This window comes from Neodiprion pinetum, chromosome 2, assembly GCF_021155775.2.
Source record: "Neodiprion pinetum isolate iyNeoPine1 chromosome 2, iyNeoPine1.2, whole genome shotgun sequence".
NCBI lineage: Eukaryota > Metazoa > Arthropoda > Insecta > Hymenoptera > Diprionidae > Neodiprion > Neodiprion pinetum.
Window position 1 is genome coordinate 35,692,346 of NC_060233.1, and position 24,233 is coordinate 35,716,578.

General features: G+C 39.1%; 4 protein-coding genes across 13 annotated transcripts; 3 read left to right on the forward strand and 1 right to left on the reverse strand.

Moving 5' to 3' along the window:
• The first annotated feature begins 920 nt into the window (after positions 1-920).
• LOC124212521 (uncharacterized) lies at positions 921-6,030 on the forward strand. Of its 3 annotated transcripts, none has more exons than XM_069133393.1 (4): positions 921-1,012; positions 1,702-1,922; positions 2,978-3,294; positions 4,178-6,030. In XM_069133393.1, exons 2-4 carry the CDS (start codon positions 1,743-1,745, stop codon positions 4,263-4,265), a joined length of 585 nt encoding a protein of 194 aa, XP_068989494.1. In that variant the 5' UTR covers positions 921-1,012; positions 1,702-1,742; the 3' UTR covers positions 4,266-6,030. The 3 variants fall into 3 exon arrangements, with proteins under 3 accessions (XP_068989494.1, XP_068989495.1, XP_046468594.1); XM_069133394.1 differs by having other exon boundaries at positions 965-980; positions 1,693-1,922; XM_046612638.2 differs by lacking the exon at positions 921-1,012 and having other exon boundaries at positions 1,350-1,922.
• A 397-nt stretch (positions 6,031-6,427) lies between these two features.
• On the forward strand, positions 6,428-11,440 carry LOC124212515 (endoribonuclease CG2145). Its single transcript, XM_046612617.2, has 6 exons — positions 6,428-6,633; positions 8,618-9,016; positions 9,213-9,698; positions 9,787-10,099; positions 10,229-10,661; positions 10,770-11,440. Exons 1-6 carry the CDS (start codon positions 6,582-6,584, stop codon positions 11,001-11,003), a joined length of 1,917 nt encoding a protein of 638 aa, XP_046468573.1. The 5' UTR covers positions 6,428-6,581; the 3' UTR covers positions 11,004-11,440.
• Positions 11,441-11,757: 317 nt separating this feature from the next.
• On the forward strand, positions 11,758-19,192 carry LOC124212514 (probable 2-oxoadipate dehydrogenase complex component E1 homolog). Of its 6 annotated transcripts, XM_046612612.2 has the most exons (14): positions 11,758-11,914; positions 12,120-12,458; positions 12,615-12,904; positions 13,032-13,251; positions 13,545-13,894; positions 14,045-14,266; positions 14,382-14,539; positions 14,615-14,879; positions 15,149-15,356; positions 15,489-15,901; positions 16,061-16,181; positions 16,258-16,446; positions 16,544-16,629; positions 16,779-19,192. In XM_046612612.2, exons 2-14 carry the CDS (start codon positions 12,263-12,265, stop codon positions 16,884-16,886), a joined length of 2,826 nt encoding a protein of 941 aa, XP_046468568.1. In that variant the 5' UTR covers positions 11,758-11,914; positions 12,120-12,262; the 3' UTR covers positions 16,887-19,192. The 6 variants fall into 6 exon arrangements, 5 of the variants coding, with proteins under 5 accessions (XP_046468568.1, XP_046468567.1, XP_046468571.1 ...); XM_046612611.2 differs by lacking the exon at positions 11,758-11,914 and having other exon boundaries at positions 11,927-12,458; XM_046612615.2 differs by lacking the exon at positions 11,758-11,914 and having other exon boundaries at positions 11,927-12,458; positions 16,258-16,292.
• On the reverse strand, positions 17,647-21,053 carry Sirt2 (Sirtuin 2). 3 transcript variants are annotated; one of them, XM_069133286.1, is made up of 8 exons: positions 21,019-21,053; positions 20,288-20,393; positions 20,086-20,142; positions 19,747-19,989; positions 18,950-19,306; positions 18,510-18,705; positions 17,902-18,094; positions 17,647-17,784 (listed from the first exon to the last, which is right to left on the reverse strand). In XM_069133286.1, the coding sequence occupies exons 2-8, from the start codon at positions 20,340-20,342 to the stop codon at positions 17,716-17,718; spliced, it is 1,170 nt and encodes a 389-aa protein (XP_068989387.1). In that variant the 5' UTR covers positions 20,343-20,393; positions 21,019-21,053; the 3' UTR covers positions 17,647-17,715. The 3 variants fall into 3 exon arrangements, with proteins under 3 accessions (XP_068989387.1, XP_046468579.1, XP_068989388.1); XM_046612623.2 differs by lacking the exon at positions 21,019-21,053 and having other exon boundaries at positions 20,086-20,392; XM_069133287.1 differs by lacking the exon at positions 21,019-21,053 and having other exon boundaries at positions 20,075-20,392.
• Between the last annotated feature and the right edge of the window lie 3,180 nt (positions 21,054-24,233).

Here is a 24,233-nt window from a genome sequence, read left to right on the forward strand (position 1 = left end):
TTACAAATGTACGATTATAATGTCAGAGCAGAGATGTGACAGAAATGCCAACTGCGTATAACTACATTGGCAAATTAAAGATGAAAAATAAAACCAACAGGATAAGCACACGAATAGTTCGGCCATTTCGCGTCTCTCCGATGATCTTTCGACGACGGTATGAGATTGAAAAAAAGTGCTATAAAGACGCAAATGGCACTTACTGCAAACAACAGTCGTTAATAAAAATTGGTGCGAAAGGGTTAACGACATCCCTCTTATCTTATCGACCAACCGAGTTACAAATCGTCTTATTGTACACGGCGATTGTACGTTACGATGCATCCTCTTTCAACAACAATGTGCCGTAGATGAGACCAAAATACATTACACCACCGATTAACCGATTGCGAATTTAATTTCTCCCCGCAAGGATCGGATTCTGTGCGATACACATCGACGAGTGCATCGCGTTGTACCGTTAATTCGCCATACGTATGCAGTCCGCATTCTTTAGCCAACGATTCGCGACGAGGTTCGAGAATTTGGATCACCGGTTTCCGTGGTGTTTTCCATCCTGTTTCGAAAATACCGACGGTTAGTATCAGCGATCAAGGAGCGCAATGCTCTCGGGCAACAAGTCTGCGAGAATCGTTACGCGGTCATCGGCTATGTAATAGACGTTCCGAACGCACTGGGGAATTAAAAATACCTCCTTCACTCTGTGACCCTGACGAATAATTCATGACGAGATGATGTAATGGTCAATAGATAGTAAAATTTGCTATGGGTTTGGTACGTAAAAATAATGTTGCTCTGTCTCTTACGTTAACTTACTTTCGCGAGATCAACTCTCAATGGCGACAATGTTTTTCATCCAGTAGTCGCGATTAACTACTCGCTTCGAATATTACATCACATCGAGACGTTAACATTAAACAAAAGTATACGTACAGTAATCAGCAAACGCAGGTGATAATGTGCTCGAATTATGGTGAACGGTAACGAGTCCTATCAATCTACGAATTTGCAAGTATAATTCTAGCTATATACATATATCTGCATAGACTGGAATAGTCGTTACGAAAGACCTGTTGTCCTCGATAAACCGAGTTAAGCAACAGATCGGGACTTGAAACGCGTTGCGGCGTCTGCGCCGCGTTGAAATTCTCGATGTTAAACAAACTGAAAGTTTACGTATCGCATGATTGGACGATTTTTGAAATTCCCCAGACGTTTCGAGCAAAGAGGAGCTGCTAATAGATAAATATTTTTCGAAAACTCAACGGCCATTCTTATTCTTACCAAATATTATACTCATTCAAAGTCCAAGAGTTTTACTTGGACTAGCTATCTCGACATTCGGCCCGGTGAAGATATGCTTTATATTAGTGCACACACGGTACATAATTTCTCGAAAACAATTCCACTCTTCTTATGGCAGTCCTGACAAGTCGACTGCGTGCAGAATTGCAACTCTACACTTCGGTATCGACGGTTTAATCGCGACACTTGTGTTCACTCGAAACCCAAGAACCAACGAATGCCTTGCTCGACTTGTCGAACGCCTGTAGCTGACGTTACATCTATCGTAACGAGGACAATAAAATTGGCGAGTGGTATTAGATCGGCTCTGAAGAATCAGCAAACGCGTTGCTTCACCGAAATACTTGATCGAATGATCGATTGGTGCTTCGTTTCGTCTGTCCGTAGCACAGTGAGATTCCATTGAAGCGACACTCGGTATCCCAACTCCGGTCTGCATGCCCCGACCAAAGGAGATATCGAGAACGAGCGCGGTTCCCGATAGTCGGCAAACACGACGCGAACTGCTCGTGAAACGGTTGGAGTTTGATAAACCGCGGAGAAAATCTTTCCTGTATCGCAGGCCTGAAGTACTGGACGTCAAAACAGAATTATCAAACGTCGAACTGACGCAAGAGGTAAGTCCCAAATCCTACTCCCAGTTGCGATCGCGGTTTTCCTTGGCCTTGGTCTTGTGGTTTAAGTAAATCTTCCTAATGTAAGCGTCTAAGACAAGAGTGAAACGTTAGACATTGTATACACGTATGTTTCGATTACTTTAATTTTTTTTTCTTCGCATTTTTACATTCAATTTGGTAGCAAAATACCAGACGTTGAGATCGACGTTTCACTTCGTACATAGGATTCGGTAGTTTTCGCGTTACTGTAAAAGATATCGAGAAACCGGTCTCGTGAATATCCGTTACAAAATATTTTTCTCAGCGATAATTGATTGATGTGTTGCTAAAACGTTTAAAAGCGAGTTTTAATAACGAGGTCGTTAACCTTTATGTATAATCATCATTGAATACAAGAATGATTAGAAACTTCTAAGTTTACTGAAAAATATTGAAATAAGTTTTTAATTTGGGAATGTTTGAAGTGTCGTAAGCACAAAATAAAAAAAAATTTTAAAAATGCTGTATACAGTAACTGGGACATCTAGCTGTATTATCTCGTACATTTTACTGATTCCGAGAATACCAAAGCGGTCGGTAAGTTCATTTTCGTGTATATCGCACTCGTCGTAGATAAAGCTGACGAAATAACGTCGTTTCGGTGCCAGACGAATTCAATTTCGTACAATCAAAACAGCAAGTTTCATTGGATGCAATTCGACAATATGTACAAAATCGTATCATGTTACTTAAAGTTTCTCCAAGAACCTCTTTCTCTTCCATCACAATAACTTCGGCGTAGAAACTTTATTACATATAATATGCAAGCTTTGACGAGCTAATCATACAATGTTACGCCTGATTGTTCGAGTAACAACACCACTACCGCAAAACCTTTTTCACAGTACGAAAAAAAAATAAATAAAAAAAATAAATAAAAAAAAATATATCGAAGCATCGTAAATTGGTTTTCTTTTCCTCTCTCAAACCTTTGGCGATCTGTAAACACCTCCGTGTAAAATTACATGCACCGTGTTAACGAAGGGTTAAGAACTGAATGAAGTGGGATGTTTTAGGGGGCGGTCGAGGCCCTGCCGCAAGCTCTGCAGAACCCGAAGCGGAAGCTGGTGCTGATCAGACCCCGAGGAGGGCTCGCGGAACACGGACAAAGGACAGCCCTCTTCCAAGACGAGATAATCACGGCCAAGTCGACGACGCCGAGCCCGGACCTTCGAAGAGAGCTGGTTCGACGCTGCTGCAGGAAGAAGTCGAGCAAGCGACAACCGGCTCGACGAAACGAAGGGAGAGCAGCGTCGAAAAACGAGGCGTCAGCGTACAAATGCATCCGATTTCTAGCTCCGAGCACCTGGCCGCCGATGGGATGGATGCATCGGTAATAACCGCGAGACCGGATCTTTCCAATCTCTCTCTCTTTCTTTAGCTGCACACACGCGAGATGATTTCTAGGAATCGTTTTCATCCGACGGCCGATCTATCCTTTCTCAGCGACATTGAATTGGAATTAATGCGATTTTATTCACGGTTGTACTTTCACCAACTACTTCCGATGTTTATGCATAGCCTCGAGAGATTTAGCTTTTTAATTTACCGGTGCAAAAAACGTCAACCGGATTTGCAACCTTGAGACGAGACTCTACCAAGTACCAAATACTACCAAGGCTATTCGTAATTCCCATTTCACCGGTTCAGAGCATATGACTTATGACGGTTTCGATGCAGAACTTGTCGGAGTTGTTTTGAAACCAATAAATTCTATCATTTTTGAAATCACAACTTCTTGCACTGTGAGTGAAAATTTTGCATCCAGCGAAATTGATAACGTGACGCTCGGCAAATGGTTCCCAATTGGGTAACGTTGTTGATCTAACTCGGTCCATGACGTTCGCTTCGCTGTTGGTTACGATGAAAAGCTGCAGCGTTACAACTTCATCCTGCCTACTTTCTATTATTATATCTACCACGTGGGTTGAATGTCCAATATATATGACGCACTGTCACTATCGTTGACTTTAATTAACGGGGTTTCAATTGCGGTATGGTTGGTGAAACGGTATAAGGCAGGTATAGTTACACACCAGCGCGGCAGCGGAACAATTTTGTTAGCCCTGTACTTTGCGCCAGCCCACGTAAATGGTTAAACAAAACGTTTGCTTCCTGCATGCTGATGGGAAAAAAGAGTTACAGAATTCCCCCCGTGAAATACTGACTGGAACACCATTATATCTGTGAATTATATTGTCGAATCTATTTTACAGTCATCCTCATCGGTGGAGACACAGAGAAGATCCAGACAACTCTTGGTCGGCTGGGACACCTTTCGTTCCAGAACAATGCTCCTCCTGATAGTGTTACTCGTCGTCTGGGCTATCGTATACTTCCCGCTGATTCTGACGTGATTTCACAACTGCAAAGTCAAAACGGAAGATACTTTTTATGCGAGCATCCCCACGCCATGATAATAACTGCTCAGCGTCGATTGATACGGAGTGAAAAGTTCGATGACAAAAATGATTACTTGCCACTCTTCGTCGTCTTCAGCTCGGATCTAGTCACCCGATTTGCGCAATAAAAAAAGGAAACGAAGTATAAATATTGGAAGAATAACAGTGACCGAAGATACCTTGAGGCGATTATAAGCTTGATTCATTGCTTTCGAGTGCTTTGAGTTACGAATAATCAAACACGAAGTAAAAATATAATACCAAATATATTTTAAAAAGAATTGTGCGTGGATTGAAGACTAATTACTCACAATGGCGTTGGGATTTTTACCTTTATTTTTTCATACTTCCAACCGAGGAGTTGTTCACTTTACCGACTGAGGATACAACGTGTTGATCTATGTGTTTATCCGCATGATTTACCACGATTTCACGCAACTTGGAATTACTTGAAACTTCGATTGATATGAAATTACCACGTGACTTCACATCGTTTCACAATTTACACGACTCGTTACAAATTTCTACAATCTTCTAGAACTGAGAACTAAACTTTCGTAAGAACTTGCAAGTGAACGCGAAAAGAAAATTCATCATCGGATGCGCACGTGACTCAAAGAGTGATTGACCTCTCGTATCAAAGAACGAGTAATAGATTAAGATAGATTATAGTAACTGTGTAATGAATGACGACAGACAAGATCGCGTTACGTCATAACTAAGCCATGAAATTAACGTACACCAATCTCCTTGATTCTATAAAGACGGTTTGATTTGGATAAAATATAATAATCGTACATTTCACTCAGATACCTAGCATCTCTTTCTTCGCGAAATAAAGGAAAGTCAGGTTGTAATCCATAAATACGGAGAAGCAACGAATTCGAATCACGTGTTATAATTGCTGTGTTTCACTCAGGCACGCAAAGATACCGATTAACGTATGTATTATTAGGCTAAAGTGAATCGTAAAGTTAACACGCGGTTATAATCCGGGACAATATGTTATTAGCTTATCAATATTTGTTGCAAAACACTGAGTCAACGTCAAAGTTGCAAAAAAAATTATTCCATGACAAAAATCCAGATCCTCAATTACCGAATCGTAAACACGGTTGTTAAGAGGTAGGGATTTCCCAAATGTATTATACGCATTTGAATGCGTATACATTAATAATTCTTACTTAACAATATGTATATATTTTCGCAGCCACCTGTATCAACAAGCCAAAAAAAATGATATTGAAGTTAGTAACGTTATCGTAACGGTTCAACCGTAATTTCACGATTTTGAAATTCTCTGAAATTCAATAAGCCGTTATAAAACAAAACACACTCATATTTCGAAATCTTAGTTCCTTAAAAATCTTTGCAAAAGTAAGAACTTATCGATTTTTGTCCTCAATGTTTCGTTACGATAACGTTACTAACTTCAACCTCGTCGAAAAAAATATTCAGGCCAAACTTTACGGATAATTTTCGAAGCTCAACTTCGGTCCCGCGATTTGTGTACTTGTGCCACGAATGGTAGCGCGATAATTTCTTCGAATTCGAGAATGTCAGAGTTGACCTTTAGCATCAGACGAGAAAAGTGTTACAAGGATAATAATAGTCGCATGCACCTTAATTTATACCAATGTAAATAGAATTGTAAGTTTTTCAAAATAAATGCCAATTATTAAAACATAACATTACGCAAGTATCGAACTCTAAATTTAATTCTTAATACAATTCCCAGGACCAAAAACACTTTGGCAAGGATTTTTCTCATCTTTCAAAACAAGATCCTTTTTCATCCAAGAAGGATAAACTTTGGCGAACTTTGACGCTTTCGATTCGCAATGTCAGTACCGCTTCTTCTGGACTCGTCGGAAGCCAATCACAATCGTTGGCAACGCTGAGAAGCCAATCACTACCGTGACTTATCCCCTTATACCGTGTACAGGATAAGTTCGAACAAACGTCAGTAATATTTCTCGCTAATAAGTCGATTACTCTATCAACCAATGATAAACTGAGGACAAGAGAAAGCGTATTTGCCCCTGGCTATAAGATCGTCGTCAAACATACTTTAGTGTGCCCCGAGTCACACGCGCAGAGCCATTGCTCTCGGTAGATACTTTTCTCGACTACTTATCCGTGCGGTAGGAAAGTCGTTGATATAATCTAAGGTAAACCAGGAACGTGAGTCAAAACTACAGTTAAGTTCAGCGCAAACATGGAAGTCAGGCCCGCTTTGTTTGCGCTACTGGCGATCGGTCTTCTCGTAGGTAAGTGAATCGTCAAATTGTCAAGAGACTAAAATCAGATCGTCGATTGATTTGATCAAAATTTAATCGCACGCTTCAATTTTCAAACATTTTTACTGTTAATTATCATGGCAATTTTTTGTTTCCATTGCGTTGTTATTGAATTTGCTGCCAAGAGTATAAGTGACAGTTGAAACAGCAAGCCTGTTTCAGACGATGCTCCCAGGTTTGCACAAAGTCTCCGGATTTGAAATTGGAATTCTTGAATGTCACAAGAACGTTACTTGGCGTCCTTCGTTTATTTAAAGAGTATTCGAGGCTACACGGTACTCCTTCAAGGAAATTTATAATGCATTTGCCAAATACATATTAGCTGTAAAATAAGTTGGGTACTCGAAATGCCCTTCTACAACCGATTTCTCCGTACGGGCAAAATTAATAACAAAACCGCTGATCAATTTCAATTTACTAGCTTACCGAGAATTGTGATGTTTTTTTTTTTTTTTGAGAATAATCCATCCTTATAATGATGCGGTACGCCTGGCAATGGGTATTTTGTCACTTCTATAAATAGTCAGAGGTTGGGATTTCTCACCGACTATAATACCGTATATGACATCGGTTCTGTTGTTCGGAATAACAACCAGATGAATTGAAGTAACAACATAAGTGCAGTCAAATTTCATGCACACCCATCACGTAGATCGTGAGAAAGTTTTATCAATGATTCGAATCTCTGCTATAAGCTTCAATCATTTCACGCCATCTCCAAGAGCCTTGGTATATCCGTGACCGTGATATTTTTTGCAAATATACTTCGTTGCACAATGCCGATGGTAAGAAAAAATACGATACACACACTTTGAAGGTACGAAATTTGAGGCGAACCTGTAATTCATGGTTTCATAAAACAAACGAAGGAAAATCTCTCCATATAAATTTTCGTAACTAGAATCACTTTTATCCAACCAACAATATATCAAAGATATATTATTTACATTCAGTAAACAACGGTTTATTCTTTCACTTGGCGGGCGATCTGAATTGAATGGAAGAAATCATATTTGACCAATCTACTCTCAAGTCTGATTACAGTATCACGGATTGTGTCATACTTTGCGCCTGGCCAATTATTATAATTGCAATAGTGGCGATGATCACTCTACTTAGATAAGCCAACTTGACCTTTCAACCATGATGTCCCATTTCTCTGATCGCTGAGCTTATTATTGCGACCTTTGGTATTATCTTACAGATTATTGTATTCACCGAATTCGTTTACAACAATCACGTAGTCAATTACTGAGAAGCAGGATGCCTCTATTAAGACAACGAAACACAACGTATGAAACGATGCAAGCCCAAACCAAAGTCTTGCACGATTCGCCGCTACAACGAGGAACAAAAAATAATTGCATAAAAAGAGTCTGAAATGCACCGTTCAAATCAAATCAGTAACAGCATGATTGTTGAAATACTGACTTTCCAAGGAAATTATACCATCTCGTTTCAAGATTAATGCTTGACATGTTAATATGTTCAAAAACTTTGCACCGTTTGACGTAAGCGTTAACGTTTCTGAGAAATATTTATGTGTCTCTTAATTCTCATAACAAGAGCTTCTGTGATCATTACTTCACAACACATATAGCACGCGTTTATTCTACAGAAAAGTCATTAGCGCTACGTAACATTATATGTATAATGTAAACACGAATAACAACTATCAACAATTACATAAGTTTCACAATAAACCGTATCAACTTGTTATCATCTAAACAAAATATCCCCAGTGTTGATTTTCTTTACTGTAAGAAGGTAACTTATACCATAGTAATTGTTCAGATTCGGCCTAACTTAGGGTGTTCACAAAAAATTTCGGAAATGGCAGTACAAACAAAATGGATTAAAATCAGTTTAAGAAATCGATCTAACAGACGAACGCAACTAACAAGTCGTGATTTTCTTGGTAGAATTTCCTAAACGATTGAACTGTACGTTTCAGGGGATGTCGACGCTGGTTGGAAGTTTTGGAAGTCCAGTAAGAAGGATGAAGTCACGACCACGACTACGACAACAACCACTACCGTGGCTCCGGCAATCCCTAGTCAACGCACTCCGACTAATCCGAAGACTGCCGTATTAGGTGCAGCAGATCCAGGACTCGCAATTGGCGTTGGTAGTACTGGAACGAATATCAGGAACAATGCACGACCGAACAGACCAAATCCGGGAACTGAGGTCGGCCTCGATATACCAGCGCCAAAACCAAATAAACCAGGAATCGGAGGTCAAGGAGGACAAGGCTACAGAGACTGGGCAGTAGGATTGACAGGAGCTGGTGAACCCGGACAGCCTGGGTCAAAACTGCCGAATCAAGGACCAGCACAGCAGCCAACTCCGAGTAAGAAGAACAAGTATAATGCGAATCCTCAAACCTTCTTCATTTACTTTTATAGCGTTTCATCGTCAGTGAATTGAATGGATGAAGATGTTGGACCAGTGCACGAGCTAACTGTTCGTAGCAAGGTCGCTGAACAATTGCTTTGACGAATCTTTTAGAAAGTTTGCTAAACATCGCATGGATGTATCGATTGCAGACTCCGGAAGTAGACCTGGAACTCCAACGGGCCAGCCCGTTGGTGGTCAATCACAAACAGGACAGCAGCAACCCGGAAGTCGTCCAGGCACGCCAACCGGAACTGGTCCTGCCATTCAGCCGGGACAATCCAGTAGTACTCTGAAACCGGCAATATCCACTACCCGCGGGCCTCAGGGAGGCTCCGCCGACGGAAAGCCGCAAGTTTCCACATTGAACATTGGCAGCTTGAACCCCGGTAGCAGACCAGGTTCACCAACATCTAATACCGGGTCCAATCCTCAAAGCAGACCCGGCTCACCTACGTCCACATCCGGAGGCAGCACACCTACAGGTGGTAAAACTTGGGCGGATATTGCAGCGACAAATAGCAGACCCGGTTCCCCGACACCTTCTAGATCTGGCTCTCCGACACCCTCTTCAAGAGCCGGTTCACCGCAAAGTGGACAAAACTCATACCCTGGACAAGGGGGTAGCACTACACCAGGTGCGAATTCAGAAACGTGGTTTTTTGGTCGATTTACACTACATTGAACCCTGACACGAACTTCACGTATTTTCCAACTATGTTTCAGGCCAATCTCGACCATCTCAAGTCCCGGTACAGCCTTACGGCCAACCAGGACATCAGGGTGCTCAGCAGCCGGGACGAACCGGACCTTCAAACGGTGGAGCAATTGCTGCCGGAGCCGTAGGTGGTGCTGTGGCCGCTACAACTTTCTCGAGCAATCCAACGTACAGCAAAGGAAACACAGTGACTGACGAAGATCTGATCAAGTTAGCCGAATCCTTGTTCATTAAGGACGTGAACAATGCCAACAGATACATCACACTGAATCTTCAGAAACGGACGACCGGCAGCAGTGCCGCCGACGAGGCACCTCAACCGTAAATAAAATTTTTAATATCCTTCCGTAAATAAAATACGAACTGCAATCACTACTTTGGCAGATCTGTTTGTCAGCTCAGGGGTTCTGTTTATCAATCATATCAATGGCCTGAACGTGGTTCATTTAGGTTGCTGAACGTCAGATCCGAGGCTCTACAAATCCCTACGATCCAAAAGGTTCTCGCTCTCTACAACAATTACGAACACGATGTCCGTACGAATGAATACGTGAGCCCAGCAGAACGAGCGGAAGAGAGTCTATTGGTGGACACATTTTTGAGTACAAACGTAATGTCGGCTGCGATGCGGTTTCTAGCAGACAAGGGATTCATTCGCAAGGACTACTACGAGTACAAAGATACCTTGCGAAGATTGTGGTTTAATCTTTACTCTCGTGGAGAGGGTAAGATTGGAAGCTCCGGCTTCGAACATGTCTTCTTATCAGAATCGAAACTAGGTACCGAAGTTATCGGGTTACACAACTGGATTTACTACAACGCTGAAGAAGTTGCTAACCGTGCTAACTACTTGGGCTACATAAAGAAGGTGGACCTTGGAGACGTAAGTTTTCATTGGTTTAATTCACTCATCGTCTTCGTCGGGCGAATCTTTCAGACTTGTTCAAGCCGCACATGAGAGAAGTTATTAAATTTCATACGTCCATTTCAGAAAGCTTCGATACTGAAGATTCACACGAAACTAAATGGCGTGGACAAACCAGTCACGTCCATCTTCGTCGGGACTTCACCGGAGTTGGAAATGGCTCTCTACACGGTTTGCTTCTTCGTCAGGCCAGACACTACATGTCCAGTTTCACTGGGAGGCACGCCATTTAACATCGTTACGCACAAGTTCAAATACAGGGGCAAAGAAATGATCGGATCTGCCCACCCTGATATTTAAAAATCTACGTTAATATTTAAGTCGAATCTATTAACTCTTCATTGGTCCAACAACTTTGTACTAATCTATAGTAATAACTCAAGTAAGAATCTCAACTTTAAATGACCTCATCATAAAATCCGCTACACAGTAAGAAAGCAAAGAAATTTATCTATTAAGGATGGTTCGTAGCTTTTTCCGAATCATGAACACGTAAGAAGTTTTAATCAAACATGCGCTTATTTCATTTTTAAAATTTTTTCTTTTGTCACGAACGTTCCGCACGTGACACTTTTATTTTTAAAACAAACAATTACAAAGGTTATGATGACTTTTAAATAATGGATGTGACACCTCAAATGACGTTTCGAAAGTAATCCGCAAACCTTCTTCTTCGTTCTCTCGTAATTGTACTTTTAAGGAATCTGTTATGAAATTAAACGAACCTGTGACGAAAAGTTATTCCTTCTTTATTCTGACAGTGTACCGTTAGCCAAACTCACTGACCGGCGCTTTTTGTATCGACTGTACAAGCGCTAGAGTTCTTACACAAACGTACACTCAGCAAAGCTGATTCTGCCGTGTAAGACAACTATTTATACTATGCGATCAGACGAGAAATTTCAGCTCTCGGACACTGAATAAACCTCGCTGGTTATACGCAACCGTGTGTAGCTTCAATTGCGAGTTCGAACACTCGTAAACTTGATGGCAGCTAGCATAGTCGTGCCTGCATACATATGCTCCATGGAAATTTAGGTAACACCTGTGATATATATACGGTGGCAAGCAACCAACTGTGCAGTTTAACGTGAAATTTGAATACGTTGTACCTAATGTTCTGTTTCCGCGAGCTACATACGTAAAATTGTGAAATTCAATTAACTTGTTGTGCACACTACAGAGTTAGGCGTTTCCCAACGACAGCTGGAGTAAGTAAGTCCAGTCGGAAGCTTGAATTGGCTGCAAACGGCCGACATGTTTGAAATTAAAATTGACGTAAAAAAAGACATTGCTTCGCGCTCTTTCGCTCCGCTTTGTTAGTCTGCAAGACTATTCAGAACCATCTCTTGCCGGGTAAACAGATAAGCGCTATTCGGGTTCACGCGTATAATTTGATAAGGCGTTTGGCGTCAGTTGCAGGCTACAGAAAGGATAGGACGATAAAATAAGATTGAAAAACAAGCAGAGATTATCAGAACTCGGATGGAAATATCTTCTTATTACATAAAGGAGTGTTCAAATCGAGTTAGTTAACTGGCAAATGCCCCGGCGATAAAATGTACAGAAACGTATCTAATATCATTGGAGAAAATTACTGTCGCTTGGGCACATGCGTGTCTCGCGATAGAATATTACCAAGAAATCAAATTAACTTTCCTTGTGCGAATCGGCGGAGAATTTTAGCAAAGTTTTATCATAGTAAACATGGCGTCTATGGATACAAACCGAAGACTTATAAGAAATATTACGAAGGTGAGTTTTAATTATGACATTGTACACTACCAAAAATGCTCCTCACTCGAGTATTTGCGATACGGAATGTCATCCGAGATATTCTGATCTTCTCACATAAAAAACCATTACTGTCAACAAACAGATTGCTCAGCGTTTATTTTTTTGGAATTTCAGTATCCAGAGAAAGTCTGACGTCACGAGCTAAATACAGCAATTTTTACAGACTGGTCACAGCCTACAGAGAACATGGTCACAAACAGGCAAGCATAGATCCCATATCACTGCAAACACCTAGTCCGTCGCCGGAATTGAACCTGAATAAATTTGGCCTTAATGGCGACGAAAAAGTTTCCTTTCAAGGAATTTTGAACGCGAAACAAACGGAAGGGTCTGTAAACGTGGCGTTGAGTATTTTGAGAAAGGTTTACGCTGGTCCTATAGGAGTTGAATTTAGTTACTTAGAGGTAAGGTACTGAACTTAAAACTAGAATTTATTATGATTTGATATCGTATCATGTAGATTGAGTGTGAAAATTGGGAGAAGTTTTTTCCATGATTAAGAATGACTGACATTTCAATTTGTTAAATTAGACTGAAGAGGAAAGAGAATGGTTCGCGCAAAATTTCGAAGAGGTTTACATGGAGGCGTTGGACAGGGATACAAAGAGGGCAATAGTTACGGAAATGCTGAAGAGTCAGGCTTTGGACAAATTTTTGGCTATAAAATTTGTAACATTCAAAAGATACGGTGGAGAAGGTGCCGAAAGTATGATGGCGTTTTTTCACGAATTCTTCAAGCAAGCAACAGCTGGTAATAAATCCGCACTTTATCAATTGACTTGCTAAGTATTCTTCGTTATCTCAGGTCATGTCCATTTATATTCATTTTGTGCGACAACGTTCATTATTCAAGCAGCGTGCTAATTTTGTCACAAGTTTACACAGCAACAATAGCAAAAATTATTAACAAAAATTGAAAAATATTTTTTCAACACGGCGGAACTGAATTATCATTTCACGTGCTTCTGTTGTAATTAAATTACAATCTATGATAATCATATTTACAAGTGAAACATTTAATTTTGATTCTTCTATATGCACCAGCAAAATTAGATCACATCGTGATGTGTATGCCGCATCGTGGGAGACTGAATTTTTTGACCGGAATGCTGAGGTTTCCACCAAAGAAACTTTTTCGCAAATTACGAGGCTTCGCAGAGTTTCCAGAAGACGTTAAAGCGACCGGAGACGTGACAAGTCACTTCACCTCATCCGTTGATCTCTCCTTCGACCAAAGAAACCTACACGTCACTATGCTTTACAATCCATCCCATTTGGAAGCTGTGAACCCTGTGTCAATGGGAAAGACAAGGGGCGTTATGCAGGCAGTTGGGGATGGGGCTTATTCTCGTGGCCAGGATTTGGCTTGGAGCGACAAAGTACTGAATCTACAGGTACAAAATGGTAGTATAAGCGATCACGTGTGATCCTTCTCAATCGCCGTACATCAATCAATCGGTTAAACTCCTTTTCTAGTTGTTAATACTTCTATAACGCTTCAAGATCCCGGATATCGGAATTTCCCTGACAAGCGATATTTTCAGGTTCATGGGGATGCAGCGTACGCGGGTCAAGGCGTTAATCAAGAATCATTGGCCCTACACGCAGCCCCACATTTTGAAATCGGTGGTTCTGTACATTTAATCGTTAATAACCAATTGGGATTTACAACACCTGCAGACAGAGGAAGGTCCTCAAGGTATTGCACCGATATAGCTAAAAGCATATCTGCTCCAGTATTGCACGTCAACGGCGATGATCCAGAGGTACATACTGACGCAGAAAAGTTGCGTTAGGACAACTGACAGGAATTATCATTGAGAATCTGAAACGACCGTACGTTATAAATTTGACTAACAGTACACTTGTAACTCTCCACAGATGGTTGTTCGTGCCACGCGACTCGCCTGTCGATACCAAAGAAAATTTAGGAAAGATGTATTCGTCGACATGAACTGCTTTAGGAGATGGGGACACAACGAGCTCGATGATCCTACGTTCACGAATCCCGCTATTTACAAAATTATCCAAACCCGCAAGTAAATAAATATCGATTATAATGAGGTGGACAAAAATATATGATCGTTAAGCTACATGTCAATGGATAATTTTAGGTCAGTACCAGATAAATATGCAGAAGAACTAATAAAGGCAGAGATTATGACGACTGACGAAGCCAAGTCTATAGTTTCCGAGCACACAGCTTGGCTTGCAGAGTCTCTGAGGCAAGTCGACAATTACGTACCGGAACCGGTCTATTTTGGCGGAAGGTGGTCCGAGATGTCACAGGCACAAGCTAGCGTTTCCAAATGGAATACAGGAGTCGATGTAGATCTGTTAAGATTCATTGCAAGCAAAAGTGTGCAGTGCCTGGAATTGGTAAAAATTGATTTGCTAACACTGAGCATTAACATTCAAATGTGAAATGAGACATTGTCCTGTATGAGAAATCCCATCGGACCTTAATATTACTCTCACGCCATTTTTCATAGAAATCACACCATCTTTAAATCTTCAAGGATGTAACAGAAATAATTTTTTACAAGTTTGACACAAAACTGAAAACCAAAAGCTACACTCGATGAATTATTTTCAACCCTGATTGACGCTTACTTGAATTCACACTACTACTTGAATTGTTTAATTAGGAAATTCATCCCCACCTTTTAAAATCACACGTTGAAGCGAGATTGAACAAAGTGTCCGATGGACTAAAGATAGACTGGGCAACTGCCGAGGCATTGGCCTTCGGGTCTTTACTTCACGAAGGCTACAACGTCAGGATTAGCGGCCAGGACGTTGGACGAGGCACATTTTCGCACAGACATGCTATGCTGGTAGATCAGTCAACAGGTGGTAAGCATGAGCTTGTATCATCATGGATTGAAAAAAGTTTGAAAGATTTCTAAGATAGGTAATTCACTCCCGTTCAATTCCCTGCCGCCAATGTAGAACGATAAAAATTACATGAGAGATTTTGAAATGTAGATATTCACATTCCCCTGAACTCGATGACCGAAACCCAAACCGGGAAGTTGGAATTAGCCAATAGTATTTTATCCGAAGAAGCGGTTCTCGGTTTCGAGTATGGTTTGAGCATAGCTTCACCATCGACCCTTGCGATATGGGAGGCACAATTTGGGGACTTTTTCAACGGTGCCCAGATCATAATTGACACATTCGTAAGCAGTGGCGAGGTTAAATGGATGATTAGCAGTGGATTGACCATGCTACTGCCGCATGGTTACGATGGCGCGGGACCGGAACACAGTTCCTGCAGAATGGAAAGATTTCTCCAGCTGACAGACAGCAACGAGGATAGACCAGACGGAGACGATGTTAACATGCAGCTAGCCAACCCAACGACACCGGCGCAGTATTTCCATTTACTCAGAAGACAGGTAGGGAAATACCTGAAGATACTGTATAATTGACACTTAACGATAGCTTCCAAAAAGTAGCTTTCCAAGCCCGCCAATAAATGCTATCGGACAACAATGTGAAATACCGTTTTGTAGAAAATTAACTTATTCGAAATCTTAAACTTCATTAATTTCCAGATGGTGCGGAATTTTAGAAAACCACTTATCGTAGTGGCACCGAAAATTTTAATTCGACATTCCGCGGCAACTTCGTCGCTGACGGATATGGAAACAGGGACAAGTTTTGTCAACGTTATTGGCAAGCATTTCATTTATCTATCCTCAAGCGGTTTTCAAACATGCAGTTATCTCACATGGAACACAATCTATTCCAGGAGACACGACGGTCAATCCGGCTGAAGTGAAGAAGGTAATTCTCGTCAGTGGTAAACATTACTACGCCCTGAATAAACACAGAGAAATTCTCGAGGCTAACGACGTCGCGATCGTTAGACTAGAGAGTATTTGTCCATTCCCGGTTTTGGAAATACTTGAAGAGGTTCGAAGGTTCAAGCGTGCTCGAAGTAAGATACGCAAAAGTGGATTCTCACTCAATCGTATAAGTAATTCTAATATCTCAGAAGAGCTTTACTTATAAAAATATCGTCTAATTTGTAACAGCGTTTATCTGGAGTCAGGAAGAACCACAAAATATGGGAGCGTGGAGTTTCGTAAAACCCCGTTTCGAGAACCTGTGTGGACGGCAGGTAAGTCAGACTTCCGTTAGGTTTATGAATTATTGGCCCATTCAAAAAGTAAATACGAATCGATCTCAATTTTTACACAAGCCTCGCGACTTATAACTTCAGCTCTCGAAGATGCATTCACAACTGGATTGATCTGCATAATCTTTCAGTTAAAATACTCCGGCAGACGGGCAATGGCTGCACCCGCAACTGGCGTCGGACAAGTACATCAGCAAGAGGCTCGAGAAGTCATTGTGAAACCCTTCACTATGGCATAAAATAATTAAGAAATTGAACATTGTGTTCATTTTAAAATTGAAAATGAGTCACATTGTCTCATATGTTGAATATGTATGTAACGAGTTTTATTGTTTGTGTATTTGAAAGTTTGAATGTCGTATAATCATTAATTGCCGAAATTCCAAAATTTTAATTAAGCAAAGATCTGAAAACAATCGAAAATTATCAAAAGAAGGACGGATGTTGAATTGAGATAGAATATTTTTTTCTCAAACTTTTCATTTGATTGATACAACAGGAGAATAAATACATATCTCAGATAGAGCTTCGTATCCGCAACTAAGTTATAGTAGTACTTTCCTTTCAATAATTCTTAATTAATCGATCTTTACATCTATGTCAACGATCATCACGGACACGTATTTCTGATGAGGATTGAAAATTTATCAACGAAGATACAAAATTAGTTGATGATATCAACAGTTCGGCTGTAGCCAATAATTTAATTTGGAATATTATCGAAGATTACTACGAAATATTATCGGTAGTTGAATATTTTTTAACTTTCTATATTGATTACCATATATCGATGGAGATTTGAATAATTTATCTATGACGCATTAACCCTCCGCGTGAACACTTGTTTTTTACACCTTTTGTCTGTTCACTTCTTCTGAGTGTTGTACGCCAGCTAACTACATTATCACGTTGACTACACAAGTTGGCTGACTCTAAAATTTTGAAATCTGATTCTTAAAAATTGATATTCAGAAACCGACTGTTCCCAGTGCTCACACAGATGGTTATAGATAAAGTTGATAAATCAGGTGAAAAAACTTCAATACCAAAAAATCGATGATTATAATATCAACCTTCCTTCGATTTTTCGACTTCAATGTTCTTCTGTTCTTTTTCAATAAGAACCTTCATCTCCTCCTAAACAACAAGTTGCTATAGTTAATACGTATATGACTGAAATTACACACAAATTTGTAATTACTTTTTGAAATTCGTAGTAAGGTTTTTTAATAGACAATATATTAGATAACTCACCCCCCAGCCAAGCTTGTCGGCTAACAACTGACACCCAGTGTCACATTCACCTAGCCATGCAACATCTCTTCCAGTATTGGTATCTGTAGGATCGAACATCAATCCTTGCTTCAAACCTAAGAATCTCATAATACGATCCTGCATCCCGACCTTTTCCTTGTTTATGAGAAGCCGAGGGCAATTTGGAGGAACCCTTAAAGTGGAGCAAGCATCAAAAGTTCAAGTGAAAAATTCGCAACGTGTCTTTGAATTTCAAATTCACTAACAATGAATACCGGTTTAGCGAAAATAATCAAAATACAAGCAATAAGAAAGCAATCCAACTTATAAAAATCCACTGAACAAGTGTGTCATCGAATTTGAATATTGTGTAGTCTGTTAATACGTAACCTTTCGTCAAGTGTAAATTGATAAAAATAAAACACACACACATTTCTAATTTCCAAATGATAAAGGTCATGTATCAGTTTCTGTTGTGGGTGTTTTTTTTTAGCATATTTAGTGCCACAGCAAGTACTGTATGTTTTAGTTTGAGAAATATGTCTGTGGTATTGAATTTAGGAATACCTTGCAGATAAACTTTGCCAAAGAATATTTTTACTACTCACATGTCTACCAGAGAAGCGAATGGTTGCACAACTAGACTGGATCCCATAATGATCAATAGATCTGCTTGCTTGAAATCATTATCTATAAGAGTATGGAATCTATCTGGTAACGTTTCACCAAAAAATACAATGTCCGGCTTAACAATGCCATCTTTGCATTTCTCACATCCTGGTATCTCATCAGCAAGTATTTTTTCTGTAAGATTTTGAATCTTTCACTAAACAACCACTAGAAAGACCGTTTCAAACTTTCAAAACCTGATGAAGGACAAATTTAATTTGTTGTTTAAAAAATAACCATGTGCCGTTATATTACAAATTCAAATCCAGGATTAATCTGATCGATAAGCTACATGATTACTGCAAATTTTGTTCCACAAATAATCAGGTAAGCGTGATGATACAAAAGAACTGAATCATAAATTATATATCGGATATACCTTTCATCCATTCAAACTCATATGATGCCTTGCATTGCAGGCAATGACCAGTATGAAAAGTTCCATGAGCTTCGACCAATACATCACCAGGTATCCCAGCAACACGCTCTAGGGTGTCGACATTCTGTGTATAGTGACGCAATAAAAGTCCTTTTTCCCAAAGTAATCGAATAAAGTAATGACTTGGAGTAGGTTTAAATCCAATTGGCATCAACTGCTTTGCCAGAACAAAGAATGGCTCTGGGTTTTCCATGAAAAAGTCCAGCTCAAAGATAGCCTGAGGATGCGGCAGGTTATATTTTTCTAGATTGTGGTACAGTCCGCTTTTAGGTGAACGAAAATCTGGTATTCCAGCTGCTATAATTTCAATAGTTCAGTTTACTCAAAATCAAGATCACTTCTAAAGAAATATCTAGAATTACCAAGATTCAAAACATGAACAGAAACTATTTGTTTTAAAGTGTGTTCCTTCAAAATCATTGTAATAAAAATCTGAATCATGCCCTTGTCTCTCGCTATCCAATCATTTCTAATTGCTTTATACTTCTGATTACAACATTGAGCGCAATACTAGTTGACTCCTCGTTCAATCATAAAAAAAGTAGACTTTTTAAGAAATTTAGTTTCATTTGAAAGAAAAAATTTCTGAAAAGACAACATGAAGTCCCTGGCCTACAGGTGCTTGATATGGATGTTCTAGAGTATAAGTACATTGTGCTATATTATTATAGAATAAATGGTGTCCATTCATGCACGACTAATAAATAAGCGTCTCTGAATCAAATAAATATACCCACACGTGGATATCCCAGCACCAGCCATAGTAATAATCTTTCTACAGCCACTACTTTTAATATATTCGGCAATTCCGTCAAGCGATAGTTCTGTCAACATGTGCGCTCCCTGCCCGTCCGTTTCATTGTCGGAATCATGTAGCCCCAACTTTTGAGCTAGATATTTTCGAATTTTTCCAACGCTTGAATCTTCGAGTTCTGTTGCCTCTGACGACGAATTTGGAGTTTCATCTTCAGCCCCGCTGTCTATCAAAGATAACGAATGACACAAAATAAAAGTAGAGTTAAACATCGATGATGTAGTGCTACAAAAATGGTACATTCGCAGAACCTTTATATTACCCCTTTTGTCTTCAGCGGTGCTAGGTTTCTCATCTTTGGGTTTCTCCATCTCAAAGACTGTAGCCGTTAAAAGTGCGTAATTAGTATTGGACCGCGATTAATCGATTTCGAGGTTAAGTTGAGTCAATACTTCTGGCATCACTTTGTCAAAAATTGCAGAATGATGTTAATAATGTCGTTGATCAGACGAGCTAATGAATACCTGATAATCGCGGGAATCCCCGGCAACGAATCACTGTTCTAGGTGACAGTTGCATACACGTGATAACGTGAAAGAAAAGTCACGAACATTTATGATTTCACGCCGGTGCGCAGTGTTCCCAACTCGTCCGTGGGGGGCTATGTGACCAGGGCCGTAGCATTGTAGTACCGAAAAAAAAATTATAGTACTTTTTTGAAAATGTTAATAATGCAATAAAATCACGGAATATTATTTTTATAAGTATATTATCCCTATCCATTACAATACGCGTGCGTACTTACATTTAATTGTACGAATGACCAGAAGGTACTTATTTGAATTATTTTTGTACACACTAGGAATGACGGCAGGAACTGGCGGGAAGCGGGAAACGGGGCGCTCAAATCAACACCAACGCGCCTGAGCCCGAACCGTGCATGTCAGCGCCCTCCGCAATAATGTGGTTAAAATTAAAAACCACATTATGGTGAATGGCGCTGACAATTTTTTGCCTAGCGCGAAAAGATTTGAATACGTTTCTTTTGAAAAGTATTAAAAATCTTTTTTTTCCGAAAAGTATTAAAGAATTTTGTCCCGCCAGTTTTTGTATTACAAAAAAAAACTTCTTTTTATACAAATTTCCAAATTATAGTAGATTTCCGTCACATAATGAAAGTTCTATGTTACATAGTACGAAGTTCATATTTATGTGACATCTACTATAATTATGTGACGGTTGGGAACACTGCCGATGCGATAATCGTATTGTGAATGCCCAATGCGCTCCTAACAACAGAGAGAAACCTCTCTGCTAACAATAAGTTTAGTGTGTGAAATGCAGCTACTCCCCAATCATTTGTGTAACTCTGGTTGCCGCATATGTGATAGCAGGCGCAAAAGTTCCTACATTGTGCCACGCCATATGATAGACGATCTGTACACATGTATACGTCGACGTAATACAAATTGCCTACCATCACGCCACACAGTTACTGTAAAATAGGTTACAAAGAGCGCGGCTTAGCTATCACGATGTTTCACGCATGGAATTTATTATTATATAAATATTAATCATATACAAGATAAATCGATGATGAATATGTGATCACTGGATAACATAATAAACGAGTAAGCGTGGAAAGGAAAGACGTACAGAAAGTTAATCATGAAACTATACACATAGGTACTCTGATGAATCTGATGAATCTGATGAAGCGTCACTTTTTATATGGTTTTTGATGCCTCAACCAAGTACGCCTTTATTTTAGAATTATTTAAATTTGTATGTACTGATCTGAACGGATATCTGTTCACATTAATATGCTCAGACAGTTCTTGCAATAAGAATAACGAAACTTCACGAGAGATCGAATATCGCAGATTTTTTTAGCCAAGGATAATTTCCAAGTGCATGATATTGCCTACAGCCGAAGTAACTGTATGTGTGCCTGCGTAACTTATTTGTTCGTGTTTCAAATTATCCTTAATTATCACCTCTACATAAACCGTTGTATAAAATGTTGAAGTCATAATACATTAAGCTAGACAAAAACCTTGATTCGTTAATGTGAAAATGCATCTGATTAAGGACGTTACAAATATTTGTATAAAAATTAGTGCAACCTCGAACGGAAGTATTTCTTAAACAATTTCTATGCCGAAGATATTATTTCCTTCTAATCGTGTGGACATAAATGTAAAACATTGATTCAATCAGAAGAAAAATAACTCAGCGTTCGAATTGAAGAATGTGCAAGATAGTAATTCTAATTTTCAGTTATGGAACTGATTTTTGGAGATATCAATTATTTGTTCATCAATGTATATATATATATATATTGTTGGAAATATGATTTTTTTTTTAAACTTTTAAACACTTGTACTTGGGAATACACGGCTTATATTAGGACAGATTTTAAGGAAAGCTTGACTACAATGGATGGAGTAAAGTTGCATCATGGGCGACCGACTTTAATAGCTAAAACATATATTTCAGTATAAAATCTATTTATACCCTTCCTCTGCAAGCAACTGGACCATCATGTGGGCGCAGCATACCTTTCAGAATCTACTTCTTGCGTTCTCGCTAGATATTGCGTTATAGTCACGGTTCTAAATGGCCGCTCCAGCTAATCTATCCGGGGCTTCCTGTTTGCGGCAAGACGGTAAACGCAAGACATCAAAATTAGTCTTTAAACTCTCTATGTTTTTCACGACAAGCTAACTGCAGTACTCAATGAACTCTGACTATTTGTATGACGAGTCACACAAACCTTTGGACCGATATCGTGTTACTCATTTCAAATCAATACACGTATCACAAGTATCTATGGAAATATCATTTTTCCGTATCCTCCGTGTAGGATTAATCAACTCGTTACTATCCAATGTTTGTTATAATTTCTATGAATCACTGTTCCTTTTAATCGCTCCATTGCACATTTGGGTAAACTAAACTGTTCGAAAAATGACTGGGTAATATGTTGTCATGTTTCCCTCTTCACACATCTTTTATTTGGTTATACGATCCTACACAAGATTCAACAAGCATTTGAACTGTGGAAAGATTTGATAAAAAGTTCTTTGACACGCGGTAAATGGAATAGTATGCTTTATCAACATCATGTGACACTCGAAAGAATAAGCATTGACTACCATGTCAAATGTTTGTTTCAAATTTTTTATTCTATTGGTAGGAACAGAAAAAATTACAGTCAACTAAATAAGACGAATTATCTTTTGCTTGAACAATTTTAGAGCTTCGGTGGTTAAAAAATCAACCATGGGAATACATTACAGATTAAGCTAACATTTCTATTATCCGGAGCAATGGCTTTATCTTGACTGATTTTTTTTTCATTGCATGCAAGTAATCGTTTGAAGGTGGTGTTATTAGGGAATGAAAAACCATGTATAATTTGATATGTTTACCAAAGATAAAAGGAAAAACGATAAGCGGACTAAGAGGATTCCTAGAACTATCCGTCTTCCAATTAGCCAAGATTTTTAAAAAGGTTAGTTCTGCGATTAGATTCGAAACAAAACATTTTTAGATGTATTAGTTGAAAAAAACTATACAAGTGCTTACAGTGTTCTTGGTGATCCACAAATCAAGTACGAATTCCACAATAACTTTATAGTGGCCTTAATTATAGGATTCTACCGGCCACATCTTATCTCCATTCATAACAACAAATTAATCTGTTTCATAATATCATATAATAATACCCTATTTTCAATATTTCTGTGCAGAATAAAATTGAGAGTATATGTGCTTTCAATTCATTTTATAATCTCAAGTTATATAACTTACACAGATCACATAAGCCCCTCTATAGATACATGAAAATAGTAATATATGCTCAAGTTTGTTATCTTTTTCCGCGTAATATCGCGCGTAGCTACATATATGCATTTCGAATACTTACGGGTATTGGAAATCTTTGAAAAATCTTAATTGTCTCATGCAATCGAAAAAATGCGTTACCCGAAATAATTATGGAAATGATGGATAAGTTGAATTATAATGCGATGTCAATCAATCTCGATGTGATTGAAAATCATCAATTTGCTTTTTAATTCATAGCTAATAATGTGATTTGAGTTGTAAAATACTATCAAAGTATACGCACGCTTCTTAGACCTTTTAAGGACACGTATTGGCCGTGAGATTCCGAATGCTCAATTTATTCGATTATGTAGATATAAACTCAATTCTTTTACTTTCTCGATGAGACATACATATATTTCTGAGTTATATTGAAGCGTATTATAAACAGTTCCCATTCCCCATAAACTTTTAAATGGAAAAGGCATAATCTTTAAAAAAACATACATATGTGGGACGCGTATCAACATGATTATACGAAAGGTTTATACTTTACAATGCGATAATTTGGAAAAATGGATAACACGGTAATTATAAAGCATTGTACAAAACTACAAACACCACGCTGCTTGTCATTAT

Coding starts and splice junctions, on each gene's coding strand:
- LOC124212521 (XM_069133393.1), top strand. CDS start 1,743: ATGCCCCGACCAAAGGAGATATCGAGAACGAGCGCGGTTCCCGATAGT. Junction 1,923..2,977: donor ACGTCGAACTGACGCAAGAG/GTAAGTCCCAAA, acceptor GGGATGTTTTAG/GGGGCGGTCGAGGCCCTGCC. Junction 3,295..4,177: donor CCGATGGGATGGATGCATCG/GTAATAACCGCG, acceptor TCTATTTTACAG/TCATCCTCATCGGTGGAGAC.
- LOC124212515 (XM_046612617.2), top strand. CDS start 6,582: ATGGAAGTCAGGCCCGCTTTGTTTGCGCTACTGGCGATCGGTCTTCTC. Junction 9,699..9,786: donor AGGGGGTAGCACTACACCAG/GTGCGAATTCAG, acceptor ACTATGTTTCAG/GCCAATCTCGACCATCTCAA. Junction 10,100..10,228: donor GCCGACGAGGCACCTCAACC/GTAAATAAAATT, acceptor TGGTTCATTTAG/GTTGCTGAACGTCAGATCCG.
- LOC124212514 (XM_046612612.2), top strand. CDS start 12,263: ATGTACAGAAACGTATCTAATATCATTGGAGAAAATTACTGTCGCTTG. Junction 14,880..15,148: donor GTGTGCAGTGCCTGGAATTG/GTAAAAATTGAT, acceptor TTGTTTAATTAG/GAAATTCATCCCCACCTTTT. Junction 16,447..16,543: donor AAGGTTCAAGCGTGCTCGAA/GTAAGATACGCA, acceptor AATTTGTAACAG/CGTTTATCTGGAGTCAGGAA.
- Sirt2 (XM_069133286.1), bottom strand. CDS start 20,342: ATGCAACTGTCACCTAGAACAGTGATTCGTTGCCGGGGATTCCCGCGA. Junction 20,143..20,287: donor GGGATTCCCGCGATTATCAG/GTATTCATTAGC, acceptor TAACGGCTACAG/TCTTTGAGATGGAGAAACCC. Junction 18,706..18,949: donor TGAGTTTGAATGGATGAAAG/GTATATCCGATA, acceptor AAAATCTTACAG/AAAAAATACTTGCTGATGAG.